The sequence below is a fragment of the Lonchura striata genome, chromosome 19 (assembly GCF_050655825.1).
Source record: "Lonchura striata isolate lonStrDom1 chromosome 19, ASM5065582v1, whole genome shotgun sequence".
NCBI lineage: Eukaryota > Metazoa > Chordata > Aves > Passeriformes > Estrildidae > Lonchura > Lonchura striata.
Window position 1 is genome coordinate 6,379,326 of NC_140721.1, and position 19,191 is coordinate 6,398,516.

General features: G+C 51.9%; 2 protein-coding genes across 8 annotated transcripts in view; both read left to right on the forward strand.

Moving 5' to 3' along the window:
* The first annotated feature begins 2,255 nt into the window (after nucleotides 1-2,255).
* Nucleotides 2,256-9,288, forward strand: RHBDD2 (rhomboid domain containing 2). Of its 6 annotated transcripts, none has more exons than XM_085557525.1 (5): nucleotides 2,256-2,491; nucleotides 3,965-4,359; nucleotides 4,696-4,846; nucleotides 6,977-7,421; nucleotides 7,748-9,288. In XM_085557525.1, exons 1-4 carry the CDS (start codon nucleotides 2,271-2,273, stop codon nucleotides 7,368-7,370), a joined length of 1,161 nt encoding a protein of 386 aa, XP_085413651.1. In that variant the 5' UTR covers nucleotides 2,256-2,270; the 3' UTR covers nucleotides 7,371-7,421; nucleotides 7,748-9,288. The 6 variants fall into 6 exon arrangements, with proteins under 6 accessions (XP_085413651.1, XP_085413650.1, XP_085413652.1 ...); XM_085557526.1 differs by having other exon boundaries at nucleotides 2,287-2,491; nucleotides 3,958-4,359; XM_085557528.1 differs by having other exon boundaries at nucleotides 2,287-2,491; nucleotides 3,958-4,030; nucleotides 4,538-4,846; nucleotides 7,748-8,084.
* Nucleotides 9,289-13,144: 3,856 nt separating this feature from the next.
* POR (cytochrome p450 oxidoreductase) overlaps nucleotides 13,145-19,191 on the forward strand; it is a 28,182-nt gene continuing 22,135 nt past the window's right edge. The window contains exons 1-2 of one of the 2 annotated variants that reach the window (XM_021550984.4): nucleotides 13,145-13,261; nucleotides 15,260-15,396. The gene's annotated coding sequence lies outside the window, so the exon portion shown is untranslated. The remainder of the gene's footprint in view (nucleotides 13,262-15,259; nucleotides 15,397-19,191) is intronic. The other variant, XM_021550985.4, reaches the window with a different exon arrangement.

Below are 19,191 nucleotides of genomic sequence, written 5' to 3' on the forward strand. Positions count from 1 at the left end.
CAGTTGCGCCTTTCTGTCTAGGGACAGTCTGCACATGCATCCAGAGAACAGTGAGGTTTTACCCTGTTTTTTTTTTTATTTATTTTTAAGGCAGTGAGGAGCTTTCTCTGATTTCAGCTGAACGGTTTGAGCAGATTTACAGAGAAGTTGGGCTGTTTCTTTCCCCCCTGGGCGTAGCAGCAGGAGGCAAATCCCACTGCCACAGCTGAAAATAAGTTTCTGCAAAACAAGCAGTGACTGGAATGATTAATTAAAGAAAAAAAAAATAAAAAAGAAGAGAAGAAAAAAAGAGGCTTGAGCTCCCTGCCTTTTGGTTTCTTCTTGAGAAACTTCATCTCCTCCAGTCATGATGTCTTCTACTGTTCCATGAACCTTTCTGACAACCTGGGAGCTCACAGAGGCTGCCCGTGCCATGTGGGGTTAGGGCAGATCCCAAAAACATGCTCCCGAGCCAGGGGACATGGGGGGTCTTGCTCTGGGTAGAGCCTCTCTGTGTTTGTGCTTTCTTCAGGGACTGAAGGCTTCTCATACATAGAAAATGGAATTAATTCAGAGAGAGTTTCAGGCTTGTGTGTCTGCCTGCCTGCTGATAGAGCTGTGTTATGGTCCCAGCCAAAACCTTTGAAGCTGAGATGTGGGAGAAGCATCAGCCCTTCAACCCTCTGCTCTTTCCCCTTGCTTGGAAATGATCCCAGCTGTTTGAAATCCTTCTCCACGTTGCAAAATCAGAGGTGCTGTGGGAAGGTGGGTTTCTTCTGATCCATCCTGTGTGTAAATGAGACCTGACAGGGTGGTGGCCTTTAGGTCCCTTCCAATCCAAACCCTCCTGGGATTCTGTGAGCCAGCAGCCAGACTGTGTGGGCACACAGCAGAGTTCACAGGATCACCCGGGGTTAGAAGTGACCTCTGCAGATCAGCCAGTGCAGCCCCCCTGCCAAGGCAGGGTCACCTGGAGCAGGTGATACAGGAACACAGCCAAATGGGATGTACAATTTTCTTATTTTGTGCAAATATACTCTTTTCCTACTACAATATCCACATAATATCCCCAGCTACAAGCTCAAGACCAGCTGCAATTGTGGTTAGTGCTCACTGTGTGTAAAGCTAGCCAATGGTCATGATCACAGGGAAGCTTTACCCTGAAGGAATCAGATTAAGTTCTCCCTCCTTCATAGTGTTTGGAGTTTTTTTCCACAAACAGGACGAGATTGCTGGGGGATTCCTTGAGCTTTTATTGCAGCATCAGCCTCATTGCATGGTTGAGACAATAAGAAGATTGCAAAAGCTGACATACAGCCAGCAGCAGCCAACTTACCTTTACTATTTTCCACATTTCATCATCTCCTTATGTCCACAAGACCTGCAAGAAGTTTGGTATCTTCATTTTTGAGGTGCTGATTCCTCTCCTAGATCTGACTAGAACTGGCCAAACAATTAAGCCAATATTCTGGGGAATTGAAAGCAGACAATACAAACCTGCCACAGGTTTTGGTATGAGCACGGCAGGAGCAGCTGTGGGGTGGGAATTACTCTCCACATCCACCTAAAGGGAAACCCTCAGCCTTCGAGTCCCATGTCCAATTCTGGGCCCTCAGTTCAGGAAGGACATTGAGGGGCTGGAGCATGTCTAGAGAAGGGAACAGAGCTGGGGAAAGGTCTGGAGCACCAGGAATGGCTGAAGGAGCTGAGAGGGCTCAGCCTGGAGAAGAGGAGGCTCAGAGGGACCATCTTGTGCTCTGCTATTATCTTACAGGAGGTTGTAGCTGGGGGCGTTGGGCTCTGCTCCAAGGGACAGGGTGAGAGGATTTAGTCACAGCAGGTTCAAGCTGAACATGAGGAGGAATTCCTTCACAGAAAGGGTGATTAGACATTGGAAGGGGCTGCCCAGGGTAGTGGTGGAGTCCCCATCCCTGGAGGTGGTTACAGAAACACTGAATGTGGCACACAGTGCTCTGCTCTAATTGACATGGTTTTGCTCATCGGTCACGGGTTGGACTCGATGACCCCAGAGGTCTTTTCCAGCCTGACTGATTCTCTGCTTCCCAGCAGCCAGACCCCGCAGCTCGGGGTCTGAATGGGCCTCCCACACCCTGGGGCACCCAGTGCTGGAACACCCGGCTGCAGCCGGGCTCCCTGCGACACCTCACACCTCTCTCTGGGATATTTCCCCCTTCTGAACAGCGAATAGATAACCATCATTAAATAAAAATTCAAAAGGGGAGGGGGGTGGAGAGAGACAGAGAGAGAGCGCAAGAAACCCCCCCGTCTCCATGGCAACGACCCCACAGCGCCCCCGTTGCCATGGTAACGGCCAGGCCTTCCGGCGGCGCCCGGAAGCGGCGGGCGCGCGGGGCAGCAATGGCGGCGCCCTCAGCCCCGCCGGCCGCCGCCGCCCTCACGGTGCTGCTCTCGCTCGGTGCCTCCGCGCCCGGGCTGCTGCGGGCTGTCCCCGCCGCCGCGCTGCGCCCCGCTGCCCTGCACGACGGGGAAGGTGAGCGGGGCTGCCGGCGGGCGCAAGCTGCTGCCTCCTTGGCTCCTCTGCCCGCCTCAATCCGCGCCTTCCCCAAATCCCAGCAGAGCCTTTGTGTCCCCTCTCTGCGGCCTTCCCTAAATCCCAGCAAAGCCTTTGTGTCCCCTCTCTCCAGCCTTCCCTAAATCCCAGCAGAGCCTTTGTGTCCCTCTCTCCGGCCTTCCCTAAATCCCAAGAGAGCCTTTGTGTCCCCTCTCTCCGGCCTTCCCTAAATCCCAGCAGAGCCTCTGTGTCCCCTCTCTTCAGCCTTCTGTAAATCCCAGCAGAGCCTTTGTGTCCCCTCTCTCCAGCCTTCTGTAAATCCCAGCAGAGCCTTTGTGTCCCCTCTCTCCAGCCTTCTCCAAATCCCAGCAGAGCCTTTGTGTCCCCTCTCTCCAGCTTTCTGTAAATCCCAGCAGAGCCTTTGTGTCCCCACTCTCCGGCCTTCCCTAAGTCCCAGCAGAGCCTTTGCATCCCTCTCTCCAGCCTTCTCCTTGTCCTGCCCTGGACCCCGTGGTACCTCCCCACCCCAGCCCCCATTTCTCTGCATTTCCTCAAGCCCCCCTGTGGGTCTGCTGCTCCCCTCCTGTCCCGCTCTCCATGTCCCTTCCTGCTTTCCCTGCGCTTCCCCTGACCTGCACCGAGCCTGCTGGGCACCCATTTCAGTCCCTCGACATCAGGCTGCTCCCCCACACCCTCATCTCTGTCCTCTGACAGTCAGCCCAGTGGATAACACTACTGGGAGCTTGAGGGATTTGTGTTTCTCAGTCCCTGTGGTATTCCCAGAATGATTTTTATCACACTTTTAATTCCCGTGTTCCAGCTTACCCCCGTGCAGTGATTTTCTTGCTCAGCGCAGGGCTCTGAGGGGACAGGTGGATTCCACATCTCCTCACGTGTCTCCAGGGGTTGCACTGCCTTGTTTTGTTTCTCACTGGTATTTTTCTGGCTGTGGAACTGAGGTTGATGGGAGGGAGGTGGAGAAGTCTGTCTCAATCCTTGCTGTGTGCCTAGGAGAACACCTAAACAGAGAGCCCAGAAGCACTTCTGAGGTGTGATAACCTCCAGACATTTTTGGTGATGAAAATCAGCCTGCCAGCAGTTTAAGAAATGTTTATCTTTTTTGCCAAAATTGTCAGTACCGTAACAGTTATTTTTATGTCTCTTGCCTTCTCTTTTAATGAGTCTGAAATTTACTACAGATGCTGTTGCTTTTTTCCAGGCAGCTTCCCAGGAAGCAGCAAGAGCCAGCCCATATGTTTGTGACACCCAAGATAGCACTCATTTTCACTCTATCTGGTTATTTATGTCTGGTTTTAAAAGCCTCAGGTTCCTTCTCTTCTACACCAGGATAGCAATGAAAGCTATTAATTAATCCTGTGGGCTCACTCTCCCTGTAATTGTTTTATAGTGACCCCAGAGCCTGTCTGAGGTGCTGCTGTGCTCAGTTCACAGGTTGATCACCTACATCTTCATCTACGAGGACCTGATCTCCCTGGCCTGTGGTGCTGTTATCATCTGGTACTTTGCTGGCAGCTTTGAGAGGAACGTGGGCACAGTGAAACACTGCATCCTCACTGCCACATTCTCCGTGCTCTCTGCCCTCCTCTACCTGTCCCTCGAGCCCCTTGTCTCCAGGCTGCTGGAAGTGGGAGATGCCAAGGGGTTCATGCCAGTGGCTTTTGCCATGCTGGGGGTTTCCACCACCCGCTCACGCATGAAGAGGACTCTGCTTTTTGGGTGCAAAGTTCCTGTGGTGCTGGTGCCGTGGCTCGGGCTCTGCCCAGCGTGGTTTGTGCCCCACTCTTCTCTCTTGGGGAACCTGTGTGGGCTCCTGGTTGGGGAAGCCTGTATCCTTTCCAGGTGGCCAGAGCGGGATCGTGGTGGGAAGGAAGTGCTGTAGTTCTCACTGCTGAGGTGCACTGGCTTTTCCTGGACTCCTGCCCTGCTCTAAACCCTCACTGGCTTTTCTCATGCTCATCCCATCCATCCTGCATTTATGTTTGCCCTCCCTCTGCCCCTTCCCAGTGCATGCAGAGCACGTGGAGCTGAGGAGGACGATTGCCTGGGTAGAGCTGGGAGAATTCTCCAGAGGAAGTGTTTTGGGAACAGAGGGGGACTCAGTGGCTGTGTCAGAAATGAGTGTGTTTTGTCTTCAACTGTCCTTAACAAGTTCCTGACTTCAGATGGGCTTGGCTACTGTTTCTGCTTGGATTTTCCAGAGTCAGTGAGCTCTAAGCTGGACCGGGTGTTCCCTTTCACTCTGCTGAAGAGGATACCAGGGCTGAAATACATCCCAGGGTCCTCAGCAGAGAGAAGAGCCTCTGAAAACAGCACGTAAGTACAGGAATTCCTGTGAAACATCTTGTAGGGGAATGTTGAGGTGTGAGTAGAGGCCTTAAATCATCTCTAAAAGCTGCATTGTGCCTCCTCTGTTCACATCGTGGGTGCCATGGGGAGCAGAGTCACCCATCGATGTTTCCCTGGTGACATTAGTGTGACTAATGAATCACCACACATTAACTCAACCAGGTTTTAGTGAAAGCTAAATGGAGGTTAGGCCTCTCCTTTGTACACAGCGTGTACACATGGGAATATTGCAGCTCTGGCTGACAGGAAAGCTAAGCTGTGTAACTCTGCCCCAGCTTTAGACAGTTGATCCTGGCTAGATGGCTCCCTGGGCCATGATCCTTATCTTTATTTGCCCCACCTCTCCTGCCAGGAATGCTGTGAAGTGAGTTGTGTCCAAAGCTACTTAGGACCAGAGCATTGTAAATTAAGGATGGCACTTACAAAGTTCAGTGCAGGCCTTCTGGTGTCTTTTAATCTTTCAGTGTCAAGGCAATGTTGCTTTGCAGAAAATAAAGCTTGGGGCCCACAGCTGACGTGCAGGAAAGGTTTTAAGTTTAACACAAACCACAAGAATTCGCTTGTACTCTAAAAAGCTTGAAAATGCAGGTCAAATATTTACTTATTCTGAGGTGTCCTTTCAGTTTCACAGAGGAAAAATAGTTTTCTATTCAAGGTTACATTCTGTGTATTGTTTAAGCCATCAGCCTGCTGTAAAGTTTTATTTGAAGTGGAAGCATTCCCAGGTGTTTGCACTGCCCTCACCCATGGGAAACCATAAAAGCAACCCTTGCCTGCAGCAGGAGTGTCCCCCAGGTCCATCAGGACACTCAAAAGGTGTGAGTGCTTGCAGGAGAGGCCAGACACACCCAGAGCTTGTGTTTTCCCTCTCTCCCTCCTGTGCCAGTGCAGCTTTTGGGAGGAGGGAGCCTGGCTCTGTGCTGAGCCTGTGTCAGCACCAGTCCCATCCTGCTGTGCACAGCACCTCAGTGTCTAAACCTGCCTCCTCTGGTGAGGTGACACAGACTGTTGTGACACAAAGGTATTTCCTTGAACATTTGACTATCAAGCAGGGCGTGGGAAGGTGTTTCTAGGATGCTTCCACTGCTGCAGCTGAATTTGCATGTCTGTGTCTTAGATACAACTTCTGTAAGCACTTCTGGAGTTTAATTTTTATTATTTTGATGTTTATTTCCAAGGAAGAGCTCTTAATACTTTGGGATTTGTTTTAATTTTAAATTTTCTTAAGGTTCAGGCATTAAATGGCTGCAAGACAGGAGATATTTCTTTGAAGTCCAGGCCTTGGCATCGTGTTTGTGTCCAAAAATTAAAAAAAAAATCCAATAATTAAAAAGAAACCTCCAAGCTTGAAAAACCCAGCATGAGCCAGTCTCTTCTTCTTGCTGGGAACTTGGCACTCATGGCTTCATGAATATTGCCTGGATTCTCAGCTCTCCTCATGTGCGTGGGCTGAGCAGCACTCCTGAAGTCCCAGAGGCTGAGGCTTCCAGGCAATTGCCTCTCTTCTGATAGGTTTTGGCAGGATGAGTCATGCCTTCTGCTGGCAAACACCTCCTAGCCCTTCTTTCTGAATGATTAATTTTATTTCTAACTCCTTTATTTCTAACTCTTTCATTTCTAACTCTTTCCTCCTTCCTTTTTTCCCCACTTTACTCCATACTCTGGGCTCTTACTCGCACCAAAGGCCTTTGTGTTATCTTGATAAATAACAGCAGTTATAACTTCTCCTGATTAATGACTTGGCAGATGTGTCACTCACAGGGCAGGGGGGGTGTGCACAGGGATCTCAAAGCATGTTGCAGTTTGGCTTTGTGTATTCCTTGCACAAAGAGTGGGGCCAAGAGCCAGCTCCTTCAGTGGGTGTGGAGTGAGAGTGGGTTGGGAGTGGGAACAGCTGTCCTGGGAGGCCACTAAACCCATTTTTTACTCAAGTGCTGCTTATAATAAGAGCTTCTGTTGTAGTGAGCCCCTCTGATGGATTGCAGTGACCTCTCTGATCGCTGGTCAGGAGGAAATCTGCCCCCAGGGCATTTCCAGCACTAATTAGGCAATGGCAGTTCTGAGCACATTGTAACCTTCTGTTTTCTTCCTGCCCAGGATTAACGCTGTGCCTGGCTCTTACCCCACCCAGAGCTACCACTGCCCTTCGCCTCTGGCTCTTCCTGCTCAGCCCAGTGCTCAGAGCCAGGGCTTTCATCACAGCCACGCTCCAGGACAGCAGGGACCTCAGCGGGGCCATGCTGCAGGACACAGCCTCAGTTCTTCCCACTGCCAAGCCAGAGGAGCCTTTGGAGAGTGCCCGGGGCAGGCCCAGGCCGGGGCCTCGCCGGGACAGTGCTGCCAGCTGGGCAGGCTCTCTGTCCCACAGCGCGTGTGCCCGGCTCAGCCACAGCCACCCACAGCCACGGGCCTTCTGGCTGGGGCTCAGCAAGCACCTGGGGATCCAGCAGCCCCAGTTTCAGCTGGATTTACCAGAGTCCAGGTGTACTGATCCTCCAGAGAGCAGCAGGACTCACACACGGGCAGGACCCCTGTGGCTGGGGTGAGTGTTGGTAGCTCCAGTAAAGGCCATTCCCCTGCTACCTGGCACAGTCTACTTGAATTATATTTCCTTATAATTTTTTTTTTTTTTTACTTTTTGGTGTGGCTGGAGGATGGGGACTCTATCACCTCTGTGAATTTCTCATCCTTTTTAAGTCTTTCTTCTTTGCTGCATTTGGCAGCTTCCTCTTTCCACAAGTCCACTGGAGTTCCAGTGCACCAGCTCCCCAGGCCAGGGTAGGAACCTCAGTGGCAAAACACTGAGCAAATCTGGGGTTTAAAGAAGCTGCAGCAATAAGCACTTCCCATTCCTGTCTTTTTTTACAGGTTTGAAGTATCTAGAACCCAAAACAGTGGGAATCATACAAGTGTTAGTTTGTAACTTAAAATTAAACGGAGGAGGACAGTGACATGGTGACATGTCCACTTGAGAGAGTGCCTTGCATGGGGCTTGTTACACCAACCCGGGGCAAGAGGATAGAATACAGAGTACCTTCTTCTACCCCAAAACACAGCTCTGAAATGCTGAAGGTCCTGTGCCTTCATAAATGGATTGCCTTCATTTTCTGAAAGCGTTGCACCAGCTCAGCCTGTGTCACCAGCACTTGGCAACCTCAAATGCCTGTGAAGTAGTGAGAGACTTTTCAATAAAGGATTTTGGCCCTTTGTGGAGCAAATATTTATAAATCCAAGGCGCTGGAAGGGACATTAACAATGGGTTAGAAGAATTAAGTGGAATGTGGCAGTGCTGTTGGGGGTGTTCACACTGCTCAGCTTTAGAAATCTCACCCACCAATATTAGCACAATCTCTCTGTTTTTTTCAGAGCTGGTGGGCAGGTGTGTGGGAGAGGGAAGTTTTCAGCCAGGGATTTACAATAGGATTCACTGGTGCCTGAGGCTGTAATGAAGGAGTTTGGTCCAGTTGCTGGGATTTGAGCTTCATTCCCAGCTGTGTAGCCCACTGTACAGTGCCCAGGAGGAATCTGCTGTCTCTGTGTCTGTAAATCAGCCAAGATCTCAACAATTGCTCTTGACTCTACTTGGAGTCTTGCTTTGCTGCATAAAAAAGTGCTCCATCAAGCACAAAGTGCCATTCCTGCTCTTGGAGATGTTCTTGCAGTGCCTCACCCATCCCCAGAAACTCAACAGCCTCAAGACTCTTCCCTGCTCTTGGTGAGCCTGGCCATAGGCAGCTCTGGCAGCTGCACGTTCCAAACCACATCCCTGCCTCTCATTTTTCCACCATCAGGCTGTGAACAAACCCTGTGTTGTCATCCAGCTGCTTGACTTCTCCAGCAGCCCCTCTGGAATGACTGCCATGGTCCCATGTGGGACACAGGGGCTTTCTTTTGGAGGAGACCAATGTCAGTGCTGAGAACTTGCACCTCACAGAAGTAAAACATAAGTACGAAGCTCTTCTTGTGAAGGTGAGCACCCCAGGCAGGTCTTTCAGCAGGAGGATGCAGCAACTTGGGAACTAACTTGGAGTTGGGGGACAACTCTGTTTCATACCTGATTATTTCTCTCCTCTGTGGGATCACATATGGATTTGATTTCATGGTCCTGTTTTTCCTGCTGCCAGCAATTGTATTGTTATACTTTTAGTGTGGAACAAGAGCGGGATAAGGAGCTTGTTTGGAATTTAAAAGCATGTTTTTAATACCAGGAAAGAAATGCCAGAAAGAACATTGAAATGTTGACACTCCGTTCCTGTTAGTGCCTTGATTTTCCTCCTTGTGTAGTCCTTGCCTGTAAACTTAGGAATTTTACCACTTATTTTTTCCAAAAGGGTGATGAAGATCAACAGCAATCACAAATGTTGTGTATCTCCAAACTGTGAACTTGAAATAGAATCTGAAGGACTGGTTTTTCTCTGGGTTGGTTTATAAGTGGGGAGCTGGAGCGTGCCTCTCTGGGGGATGGGTGGGGTGGGATCTGTGGGATGGGAATCAGGGGGATGGGATCCCTGGGGCAGGATCAGGGGGATGGGATCAGTGGGGCAGGATTTGAGGGGTGGGATCAGTGGGATGGGATCAGTGGGATGGGATCAGTGGGGCAGGATTTGAGGGGTGGGATCTGTGGGATGGGATCTCTGGGGATGGGATCAGGGAGATGGGATCTCTGGGGATGGGATCAGTGGGATCTCTGGGGATGGGATCTCTGGGGGTGGGATCAGTGGGATGGAATCAGTGGGATGGGATCTCTGGGGGTGGGATCAGTGGGATGGGATCTCTGGGGGTGGAATCAGTGGGATGGGATCTCTGGGGGTGGAATCAGTGGGATGGGCTGCCGGCGGGATGGGCGCAGTTGCATGTCAGGCTGGTGGCTGGGGACGAGCACTGGGGACAAGCGGTACTGCACGCTGGAAAACGCTGGAATCCGGTTGTTTTCGCGTGTCCAACTCTTACCAGTCGATCGGGTGAGAGTCGCTCTCCCCGCAGAGCTGTCAAAGGGATGCGTGTTTCCAGGGAGCAGTTTCCTGGCTTTACAGCAGTAGAGGAGGCCCTGTAAGAGTCACCGTGGGAACTGCCCCACTCCCAGCTGGTGCAAACCTCCCTCCAGGAGGGAAGGAACAGGTCCTTTCCATGCTGGGACAACATAATTACCACAGCCTTCCAGGTGAGCTCTGAGCACAAAACCACAGTTTGGAGTTTCTTTCTTTCTGCTCCCAGATCTTTTGGGAGCTTCTCGGTGACCGTGGCAGATCACTTGGTCTCTCTGATTTTTACAGCTTCCACCATGTCCCCAGGAGTGTTCTGAGCCCAGCTGCTCCTATTGGTTACGTGCAATGTGATGGATTTGTTTTCAATGCCCTTCAGATTGATGTTTGAGGAGATTTTTTTCTGTTCCCTGCTTTTCTGAGGGCATCTGTTCCACAGCAAAATGCTCTTGGACAGTGGAGTCCAACAAGTCCCAGTTCACCAGGGCTGGGGGTGAATTCAGAACTCATCACCCAGGGAAGTGAAGTTGTGAGAGGGAGAAGACAGGTTGGGATGAGACATTTGAAAACGTGTAAGGCTGAGAAGAGCATTTAAATTTGGAAGAGAGGGAGGTAAAAGTCATAAGCTTGCTGGGCTTTGGCATCTGCCTACCTAAGCTCAGAGTAATGTTACTCATCACACATTGCAGTACCCGCTCATTTCCTTGGTGGGGAGACAGAGAATTGAAGTTCCCAAAGCAGGAAAAAAAGAAAAGAAAATAAAAGAAATCAATAATCTCCAGTTCAGCCTGGGGTGGCTGCCCTTGGGGTGGCTGCCCCTGGGAACGTGCTGTCCCTGGAGGTTTGCTATTTTGTGCCTCTGGCTCGTTCCTAGTAAAACTGCCACTGCATTCCATGCCAGAATGTGTCTGTGCACAGGGTGTGCAGAGAGTCCAGAAAGCCCCTTGGGTTGCCCCCATGTCCTCAGAGGGTCACTGCAGAGTGACAGTCTGGGGACAGTGCTGGGAGCAGAGCCAGCTGCTCCCAGTCCTTGGAGTAGTGCTCCTGCCATGGAAAAGGTTCTTTGGAAGTCCAAATCCATCCCCTCTGCTCTTCAGCTCCCACCATGGTGCAAGGGAAAAGGAGTCAGGGATACACGAGGAAAGCAGAACTGACTTGGACCTCCACTGCTGCCCCATGCAGGGGTGAGGGGGGACCCACAAAGTGGGGAGGCCTGCCAGGGGACATGGGCGCTGGAAGGAAAACAGGTCTGTGTTTCTTTGCTTGCCCGTCATTAACTTTTGGCCAAGCACACCCATGCAGACATCCTGACTGGGGGCCAGGTTCCCTGTGCCAGGGCCAGGACACTGCCAAACACCACCTCCACGGCTGTCCCATGGTGTCCCCTGTTGTTTTCTGGCACTCTGAGGGTTCTGTGGGCAAAAGTTCAGCCTCAAACTGTGCTGGGAACAGAGGAGAGCTGGAGAGGTGGGAGAAATCGGTACAAAGTGCTGACCAACCAGGTCTCTGTAGGCTGCAGGACTCTGCTGCTTGCCCCTGGGGGGTTTGGGCTGGGTGTGATGAGCTCCCAGCTCCTTCCCTGAGGGGACAGAATAGGACAGGCTGTGCCATAATGCCAGTCTGGGCACCTGATGGGATGACCCCAGCCACAGACCTGCTCTGTGCTGCCATCCCCTCAGTGCCACTGGGATCTTTAACCATGTCCATTCACCCCACGGGGTATGGTCACAGAACAGCCACACCAGGGAGCTTCCATGGGGTCAATCCCAAAACTGATGTGGGTGGCACCAGTACTCAGGTGACCTCCCATCCCTTGACCCTCTGCTGAAATGCTGTCAGGAAACAGGGCGTCCCTGCAGCCCTGGGCTGGTGTTCTTCAGGTCTGTGCCCCCTCCTCACACCTCTTCAGCTGCCTGCCAGGCCCAGCTCGAACTTTGGACCTTCCCCAAGGGTTTTATTGACTCTGGAGCGAGCGTCAACACAGCGATGGCGTCAGGATGGTGACTTTGGATGTGCCAGTGCCCAGCAGCCAAAGGGAGAGGACCCAGCCTGGGGTGACCCCACACAGCCATGGGGCTGCTCAGTGGGGTCAGGGCAAGCTGTGCTTCTGGCTTTGGCCAAGCTGGAAACACCAGAGTCGTAACCCAGCTTCCTCCTCCAAAAAAAAAAACAACAGGAAAGAGAGCAGCAGTCCCTGTGGGACATGGGGTCTGGAGGTCTGGGTTGTGAAATGTCCCACTGGGACTGCTGGGGATGCTTCCAGAGCTGCTTGAGCAACTTCCTGGTGTGGCAGCGAGAGAAAGACCACCCCAAAACATCCAAATCATCTGGGCTGTGGTTAAATCAGGAGCATGTGCTTCCCTGGGTGAAGCAGCTCCCTGGCTCCCACGGAGGATGGCAGTGACTGGGTGCCAGCCTGCACCTCGGGGTCCCCTTGACCACCCACGGGGCCCTGGTCTGGGCAGTGACCTTGGGGGGCACTGGGAGTCCCACAGCAGCACCCAGGAGTGGCCACAGACAGACAGGGTCCTGGGTCTGCAGGTGCTGGCTCAGCCCAGAGTGGTGTCCAAGAGTGACCTCAGCACCCTGACCCCAGTTTGTGACTCCACAGTGACACAAGCCCTGCTCCCACTGTCACCCCAACTCTGACCCTGCCAGGACCCCAACGCCCACCCCCGAACCACAATGCTGATCCAACCCTGCCTCCCCTCCTGAGCCTGGCCCCCAGGCTGAGCCCCTGCTTGCACCCACCGTGACCTCTGGACCCTGTTCTTCTGCACTCTGACCCCACCCGTGATCCCCCCACGCCTCAATTCTGGCCGACCTATGATCTCCCCACTCCCCAATTCTGGCTGACCCATGACCCCACCCGTGACCCCCCCACGCCTCAATTCTGGCCGACCCCTGACCCCACCCGTGACCTCCCCACGCCCCAATTCTGGCCGACCCCTGACCCCACCCGTGACCTCCCCACGCCCCAATTCTGACCGACCCCTGACCCCACCCGTGACCTCCCCACGCCCCAATTCTGGCCGACCCCTGACCCCACCCGTAACCTCCCCACGCCCCAATTCTGACCGACCCCTGACCCCACCCGTGACCTCCCCACGCCCCAATTCTGGCCGACCCCCACTTTCCCCCGGTCCCTCCCGGCGCTCCTGTCCCTTTAAGACCCCCGTCCTGGGGCTGTACCATGCGCCGCCGCAGAGGGGTGATCTCCACAGGCAGGCGCGCTCGCCGCCTATTGGCGGGCGGCGGGGGCGGAGCGTGCTCCCCCGCGCGCGTGCGCGGGTGGTGCGGCCCGCTGTACGTGCCGGCCGCGCCGGGGCCGCGGGAGCCGCCAGCGGCAGACGGGCCGGAGCGGCGGAGCGTGCGGGACGCGGGGAACGGGCGCTTGGGGGTGAGGAGGGTGCGGGACCGGGGGTCCTCTGGGGCTGAGGCGGGGGGCTGAGCTCGCCGCCGGAGCCCTTTGTGCTGGGGAGGGGCGGTCCGGCACCCCTGGTGGGGTCGGTGTGGGATGGCGGCTCTCGCTGTGTGGGGGGACTGGCTGCGTGTTACGGGACTGACACAGGGTCCCGTGTGGCGGGTGAGTGGCACCGCTGTCGCTGGCGGGGAGGGCGATGTGAATGGAGCTCTCTTTGAGGGGGGACTGGGATGCCCAGAGCCCCCCGTTCCCTGCGGGGTCTGGTGTGAGTGGGCATCCTGTTACTGGGTTATTGAGGTGCTTATAGAACCTTTTTACTGGAGGGGTATGGGAGGGCTGGGACGGCCACGTTATCTGGGCAGGGTGCTGTGGCTGTCCCCTGGTATTTGGGGGGGACCTGGATGGCCAGAGCCCCCTTATCTGGGGAGTCTGATATGACTGATCCCCTGATAGGAATTGGGATGACCAGAGCCTGTCTTGTTTGGGAGCACCTGGTGGTGCTGAGCCCCTGTTCCTGGGGAGCCTGGTGTGAGCGATGTGCCCCGTAGGGCAGGCATGGCCCCGCTGTTATTTGGGGTGCCCCACCACGCCTGTCACCCCGGGGCTGGGGTGATGCCCACCCTGCCTTGCTTCCACAGCACTGAAGGGCTGCTCAGACTTACCCCATCCCGGGCTGGTGCTGGTTAAAAGCCTTTAACGAGCTTAATTTTCTGGCACATCCCCGGAGAACGTTATTCCCAGCGTTTAATTGATACCTTTGCTGCAGGCTGGGGTGTTCCGCTGTTTTTCCATCTATTTCACTTTATAAACTGCTGGGGTGTGGGAAGGCTGTTTGCTCCTGATTTTTCCTGATGGAGTTTGTTGGAAGAATGAAAGTATTCACCTATAGAGTGTGTGCTTGTCAAAGGAAATAATGGGAACCCAGTGGTTTTGGGAATATTGAGGGTGGAGAGGGTGAAGGTACCTGGATGATGGTGTTGGAAGTTAGTCATCAGAGTGGAATTGGTTCTTGGGGAGTTGCCTTAGTTGCAGGAGTAAGCACTGCTGGTGCAGCTTGGAGTGTGCTTTGTTCTTCAGGGTTAGCTTTTGGAGTGTGAATGGAAATAGGAATGCTTAGTGGAATGTGTACAGAGAAGGGATCACTGAGGCTCTCTGTGAGTCTGGAAAAGTTAAATGGGTTTGTGTTTTTACAGCTTTTTTTAAAAAGTAGGAACATATATCCGGCTGAGAAGCTGGAAAAGTGCAAGGAAGAAGGAATCAGGTCTCTGTTTCTGAGTTGTGGAAGTGAATCACAGATAGCGTTGGTGGGGACATCCCCTTCACAACAGATCTCTACACTTTGTGTGGGCTTGTGAGGAGCTGTGGGGTTTCGTAATTTTTTTTTGCTTAGTGGGGTGCAGTGGTGTACACATCCCTTTTTTTAGATGGAAGGGAATGGGCTTTCTTCCAATATTTCTGTAATTCTCTGAGAAATCCCGAGGAGCTGTTGCACATAAGCAAAGCAGCTCGCTGATTAATCTGCTGCAAATGAGGAAATCGGTGCTTTGTCTGGGAGGGCTGCTGAGCCAGACCCTTCCTGGAAAACCCAGCATTGTCTCAGTACAGGTTTTTCTTGGGCTGGTTGACAGCACTGAGGCAGGGTGTGCATGGCATGGAGTGTGTCTTAGTTTTGCACGTGGATGTGATGGTGCACGACAACGGTATTTGCAGAACAGGGAGCAGGGAGGATACAGAGCTACCGGAACTAACACCAGTTGAACACCTTCTTTTAATCTTTGAATGTGAAAGAAAGGAGGGTGTAGTGTCACAGATCCAGCTTAACACCCTGTTAATTAGTCCTGCTCTAATTGTGACAGAGAAGAACCTCTTGCTTGTCATCACTTCACAGTTGCTTCCTGTTCAGTCAGTAATTTCTGGGTTTGTGTCTCCTGGAAAGCCACGTGCCTTCTGCAACTTGCCTTTTGTTTCTTGCAGAGCAGCTGGAGGAGGTCAACAGGGCCTTACAACCAAAACTCTTTGAACTATCTCAAGGGAGACTTTGCTGCTCACCGCCCTCCGTGCTGGAACTCACAGGCCCCACCAACTCCTGTTTGCTGACCCATAGGTGCAAGGTAACCCCTTTCTTTTGAGTGTCACAGGCTGTGGAGCATCTCTGGGTGCAGCTAGGTTTGGGGAGGGTGGCTGGCAATGGGTGGGAGTGATGGTTTCTTTACCTGCAGCAAAAGCAAAGTGTGGAACTGTCTGACATAAATCCCATTTGGTCTTTGCTCTCTCCTTTGCCTGTTGGGATACAGCAAACTTTGTGTTTGCTCAGTTCTGAAGGACTGAGGAAAAGGCTTCCCTGCTCAGGTTTGTGCTCCTGCCATCTGCTCCCGTGTTATAAAAGAAAACCACTTGCAGGTACCTCTGTGGGCATTGAACTTTGTTCTGTTTCCTGATGTCGACTCTCCTGCCTCAAAAAACACAATTCTTAGAACTTGCATAATTTGCTTTCCCAACGTGATCATTTGATCCCAGTGATGAGATTACTTTGTACACGCCGTTGTAGAGAGTGAATCACCAGCCCTGCAGTGACAGGTGCATCTCTGCCAAGAGTGCTTTTTTATAGGCTTGAAAATTTCATAGGTCAGAACAATTCATAATTGCAGGCTGCTTGTAATCTCTTGCTGTTTGTCCCTGAGTAAACATTTCAGGTTAATTGTGGGCTGCTATCACCCATGGAATCCAGACAGAGAGACCAGAAGCCATGTCTGGTGGCTTCTGGAGAGCCACAAGTCCAAAGAGTGGCTGAGTTTGACTCATGGTGGCAGATTATTGTAGTATTTTTGCTTAGTAATCAGCCATGTCCATGCCTCCAGTCACTCCTTTGCAAGGAATGGAGGTGTTGATTTACTTACCTTCCTTTGTTGCTGTGTGGAGTAGGAGATAGCAAGGTTTGGAGTTAGAGATGGGGTTGGATTTTTCTCCTTGGTAAAATCTGGCTCTGGCAGTGCACGGGAAGTCTGCTGGGAAGGTTTAACAACCAGCCTGGGGAGTTGATACTTTTGTGGTGCTGGATCTTGCTGTGTGGTTGTGAAACACATCAATTGACTCTCTTTCGTGGGTCATTGCTGCATCTCTCTCTAACTCCAAGCTTTGGAGGAGCGAGTTGATAAAATGCCTGCAAGGATTGTGCAAGTCCTGGTTGTGTAACAGGACTCAATGCATAACTGCTGGAGGTAAGAGGAGGAGCTCCTGTTACAATGGAACAAAAAACCCCTGTGTCAAGTATCTTCTCTTTGTGTTGATTCTGCTGGGGCATTGGAGAGCTGTGGTTTTTGCAGCTTGGGACCAGCCTTTCAGCCTGTAACCCCTGAGTTCTCCGATACCTTGTGGCTTGTGCCATGTTTTGGGTATGGAATTGATGTTCTGAGGTCTGCTGTGGCGGTGTGTGATTGCAAGGGGCTGGGCTGGGAAGTGGTCTGTGTTTCCCAAATAATTTCAAAAAGGTGAAGTCCAGGTCAGATTGCTGACCCATGGCAGGCAGGGAGGTTGTGTGGGGTGATTGCACACCCCCTGATAGGGCAGCCAGGGCAGGACAGCTCTAGTGGTGAGTTTCCAAGAGGTGCAAGGATCATGCAGTAACACCTCCAAACCCTACAGCAACACAGGAGATGGGCTTGTAATGTCTGAAAAGCTCTTCCATTCTCAGAGGAAACTGGGCTTATAAATACAGAATATCCTGGCTCCTTACAGACAGTGTTTGATTCTCTTGAAATAAATAAATCCCCAAAACACACTGTTCTGATCAAAAGTCTTGACAATTCTGAAGACTTTTCAAGATCTGTTTAATCCTGTTCCTCTGGTGCTCTTTCAGCTGTTGGTTTCAAAGGAAACCTCTCAAAAGAGACCAGCATTGGAGGGTTTTGCTGTTCAAACTTTTCCTGGTGGAAGAGGTCAAAGTCTCTGGCTACTGACCCCATCCATAGGGCTCCTTTCCCAGTGGTGGCACAAGGCAAAGCCACAGGCACAGGGTGAACAAACAGCCTGTGGGCAGGAGAAGAACTTCCAGCTCTGGCTGTGGCACCACAGGGTACAGCATTCACAGAAGAGGCTGCTGAAACAAACGTCATTTTTCCTCTTGATTTTAGAAAAACATCTTCAGCAGGACCTGAACCATGCAAAGTCCATGCCTGGATGGGTTGCTCCTGAGGTTTTGCAGCCCTCTGAGCAGCTGTTGGCCTGAGAGGTGCCCGTGGAGTTGGCAGTAGGGTGGTTTAGAACTCCTGCAGGCTTGTCCCTGCTCCTGAATATTGGTGTTGGCAAGACCCCTGTTCCTCTTTCAAGCAGTTCCAGAGGTGTGGTGCTCTGGATTTGTCCCTCACTGGGAGGGAGGCTGGAGAGCAGGGTTGGTTCACAGAGGGTCAGTTACCTGCCTATTCTCAAGTTTTGTTTATCCTGTAACCCTGAACTCCTGCTTTTCTGTGCTGGCTCACATTAATGGGTAAAAGAAGGTGCTCAAGTGCCTAAGCTGGGGAGATCCCCATATTTAAAGGTTTAGAGTCAGGCTTTTATCTCATAAAAGGAAATGTGCAAGTTAAGTAATTCTAGCTTGCTTTAAGGCAGCTTGGCAAGTTTGAATTCATTTTTGTGTTGGATAATACTTTAAATCCTTTGGTTCAGTGCCCTGGGCTCACTGCACAGCCCTACCTGAGCATACCTATAGCATAGATTTCCTTTCTGCCTCAGTAAAAGAGTTCTTGTTCTCTTCCATGCTTTTGCAGCTGCTCTGCTGTCCTTGAATAAGACCCAGGGGCCAGAAAACATGCAAGTGTGACACAGTGGAAGCTCAAATATGCAGTATTTCAAGATCCAGACTGACTGATGCAGGCTCTGTGTCTGTCCTGTGCCTAAAATAGTAGTTTTGCTGATGTCAGTGTGTCAGGCTCTGGGTAGAAGACACCTTTCACAGTGAGAGTAGCTTTTGTTTCACAAAAAATTCCAGCAGTTTTTGTGTTCCCTTCCCTGCTTGAGGTGCTGCTGCAGCCAGCTCCTCAGTTGGGATTGGGGTTTCTGAGCTGGAAGAGTGCAGAAGCATTTCCCTGGTTTGGTGTGAGGCTTTGCTACTTTCTACCCTTCTTTATTGAGCTGGTTAATGGGAAGCTGTGGGAAATATGTGGGAAGAAATATAAGAGAGCTGTAGGTGTAGCAATCCTTTCCAACAGAGGCTGAAGGGGCAAAGAAAGCTGTGAGGTTTCTCACTCTGCCTTCCTTCCCCATGAGCCCAGGGACTCGTCTGTGTGATGATTCCCACCCAAAACATGGAGACCAGGCCAAACAGGGCCACTTTTCTGGCCAGATCAGCATCCTCTTGTTGATGGGAAATGCAATCTCTGTGTGGCAGAGCTGTGGAGAAAAGACTGATCCAAGGCAATTGTTAAATAACCTGGATCTAAGCACCTGCTTTTGTTTTGGAAAGGCCAACCTTTCCTGCCAGGTCTCCTTTTACTAAAAGGGAAAGTAAAAAGAGCTAAAGAGCTCATTTGAGGCTGGCACAGGCTGATGCAAACAGAATTTCTTAGTCTAATTTGTTGTATTTCTGAGAGGAATAAGAGAAGCTCTGGTTTTCCTGAGGGTCCCCTGGCCCAGTATTACAGACTAACATGCAGGAAGTCTTGGCTGCAGTGGGGTTCAGAGGAGATCAGACACAGTCTGGGCAGGAATGCCACCTCCACCACAGCCCTGCTGTTGCTGCTGCCTCTCCTCCTTCCTCTTGGGATTGTGTCTGTGGGGCTCCTCGTCCTGCCTGTAACCATCAGTAACCTGCCTGATGTCCTTAGTGGGTGAAAGAAGAAAGTCCTTGGCTGGTCACAAGACTGCATTCCTGTTTGTGGGCAAGTCTCTTCCTTCTGCTGCACTGCTGCTGC

Coding starts and splice junctions, on each gene's coding strand:
- RHBDD2 (XM_085557524.1), top strand. CDS start 2,271: ATGGCAACGACCCCACAGCGCCCCCGTTGCCATGGTAACGGCCAGGCC. Junction 4,360..4,695: donor GCTCCTGGTTGGGGAAGCCT/GTATCCTTTCCA, acceptor TCCTGACTTCAG/ATGGGCTTGGCTACTGTTTC. Junction 4,847..6,976: donor AGAGCCTCTGAAAACAGCAC/GTAAGTACAGGA, acceptor CTTCCTGCCCAG/GATTAACGCTGTGCCTGGCT.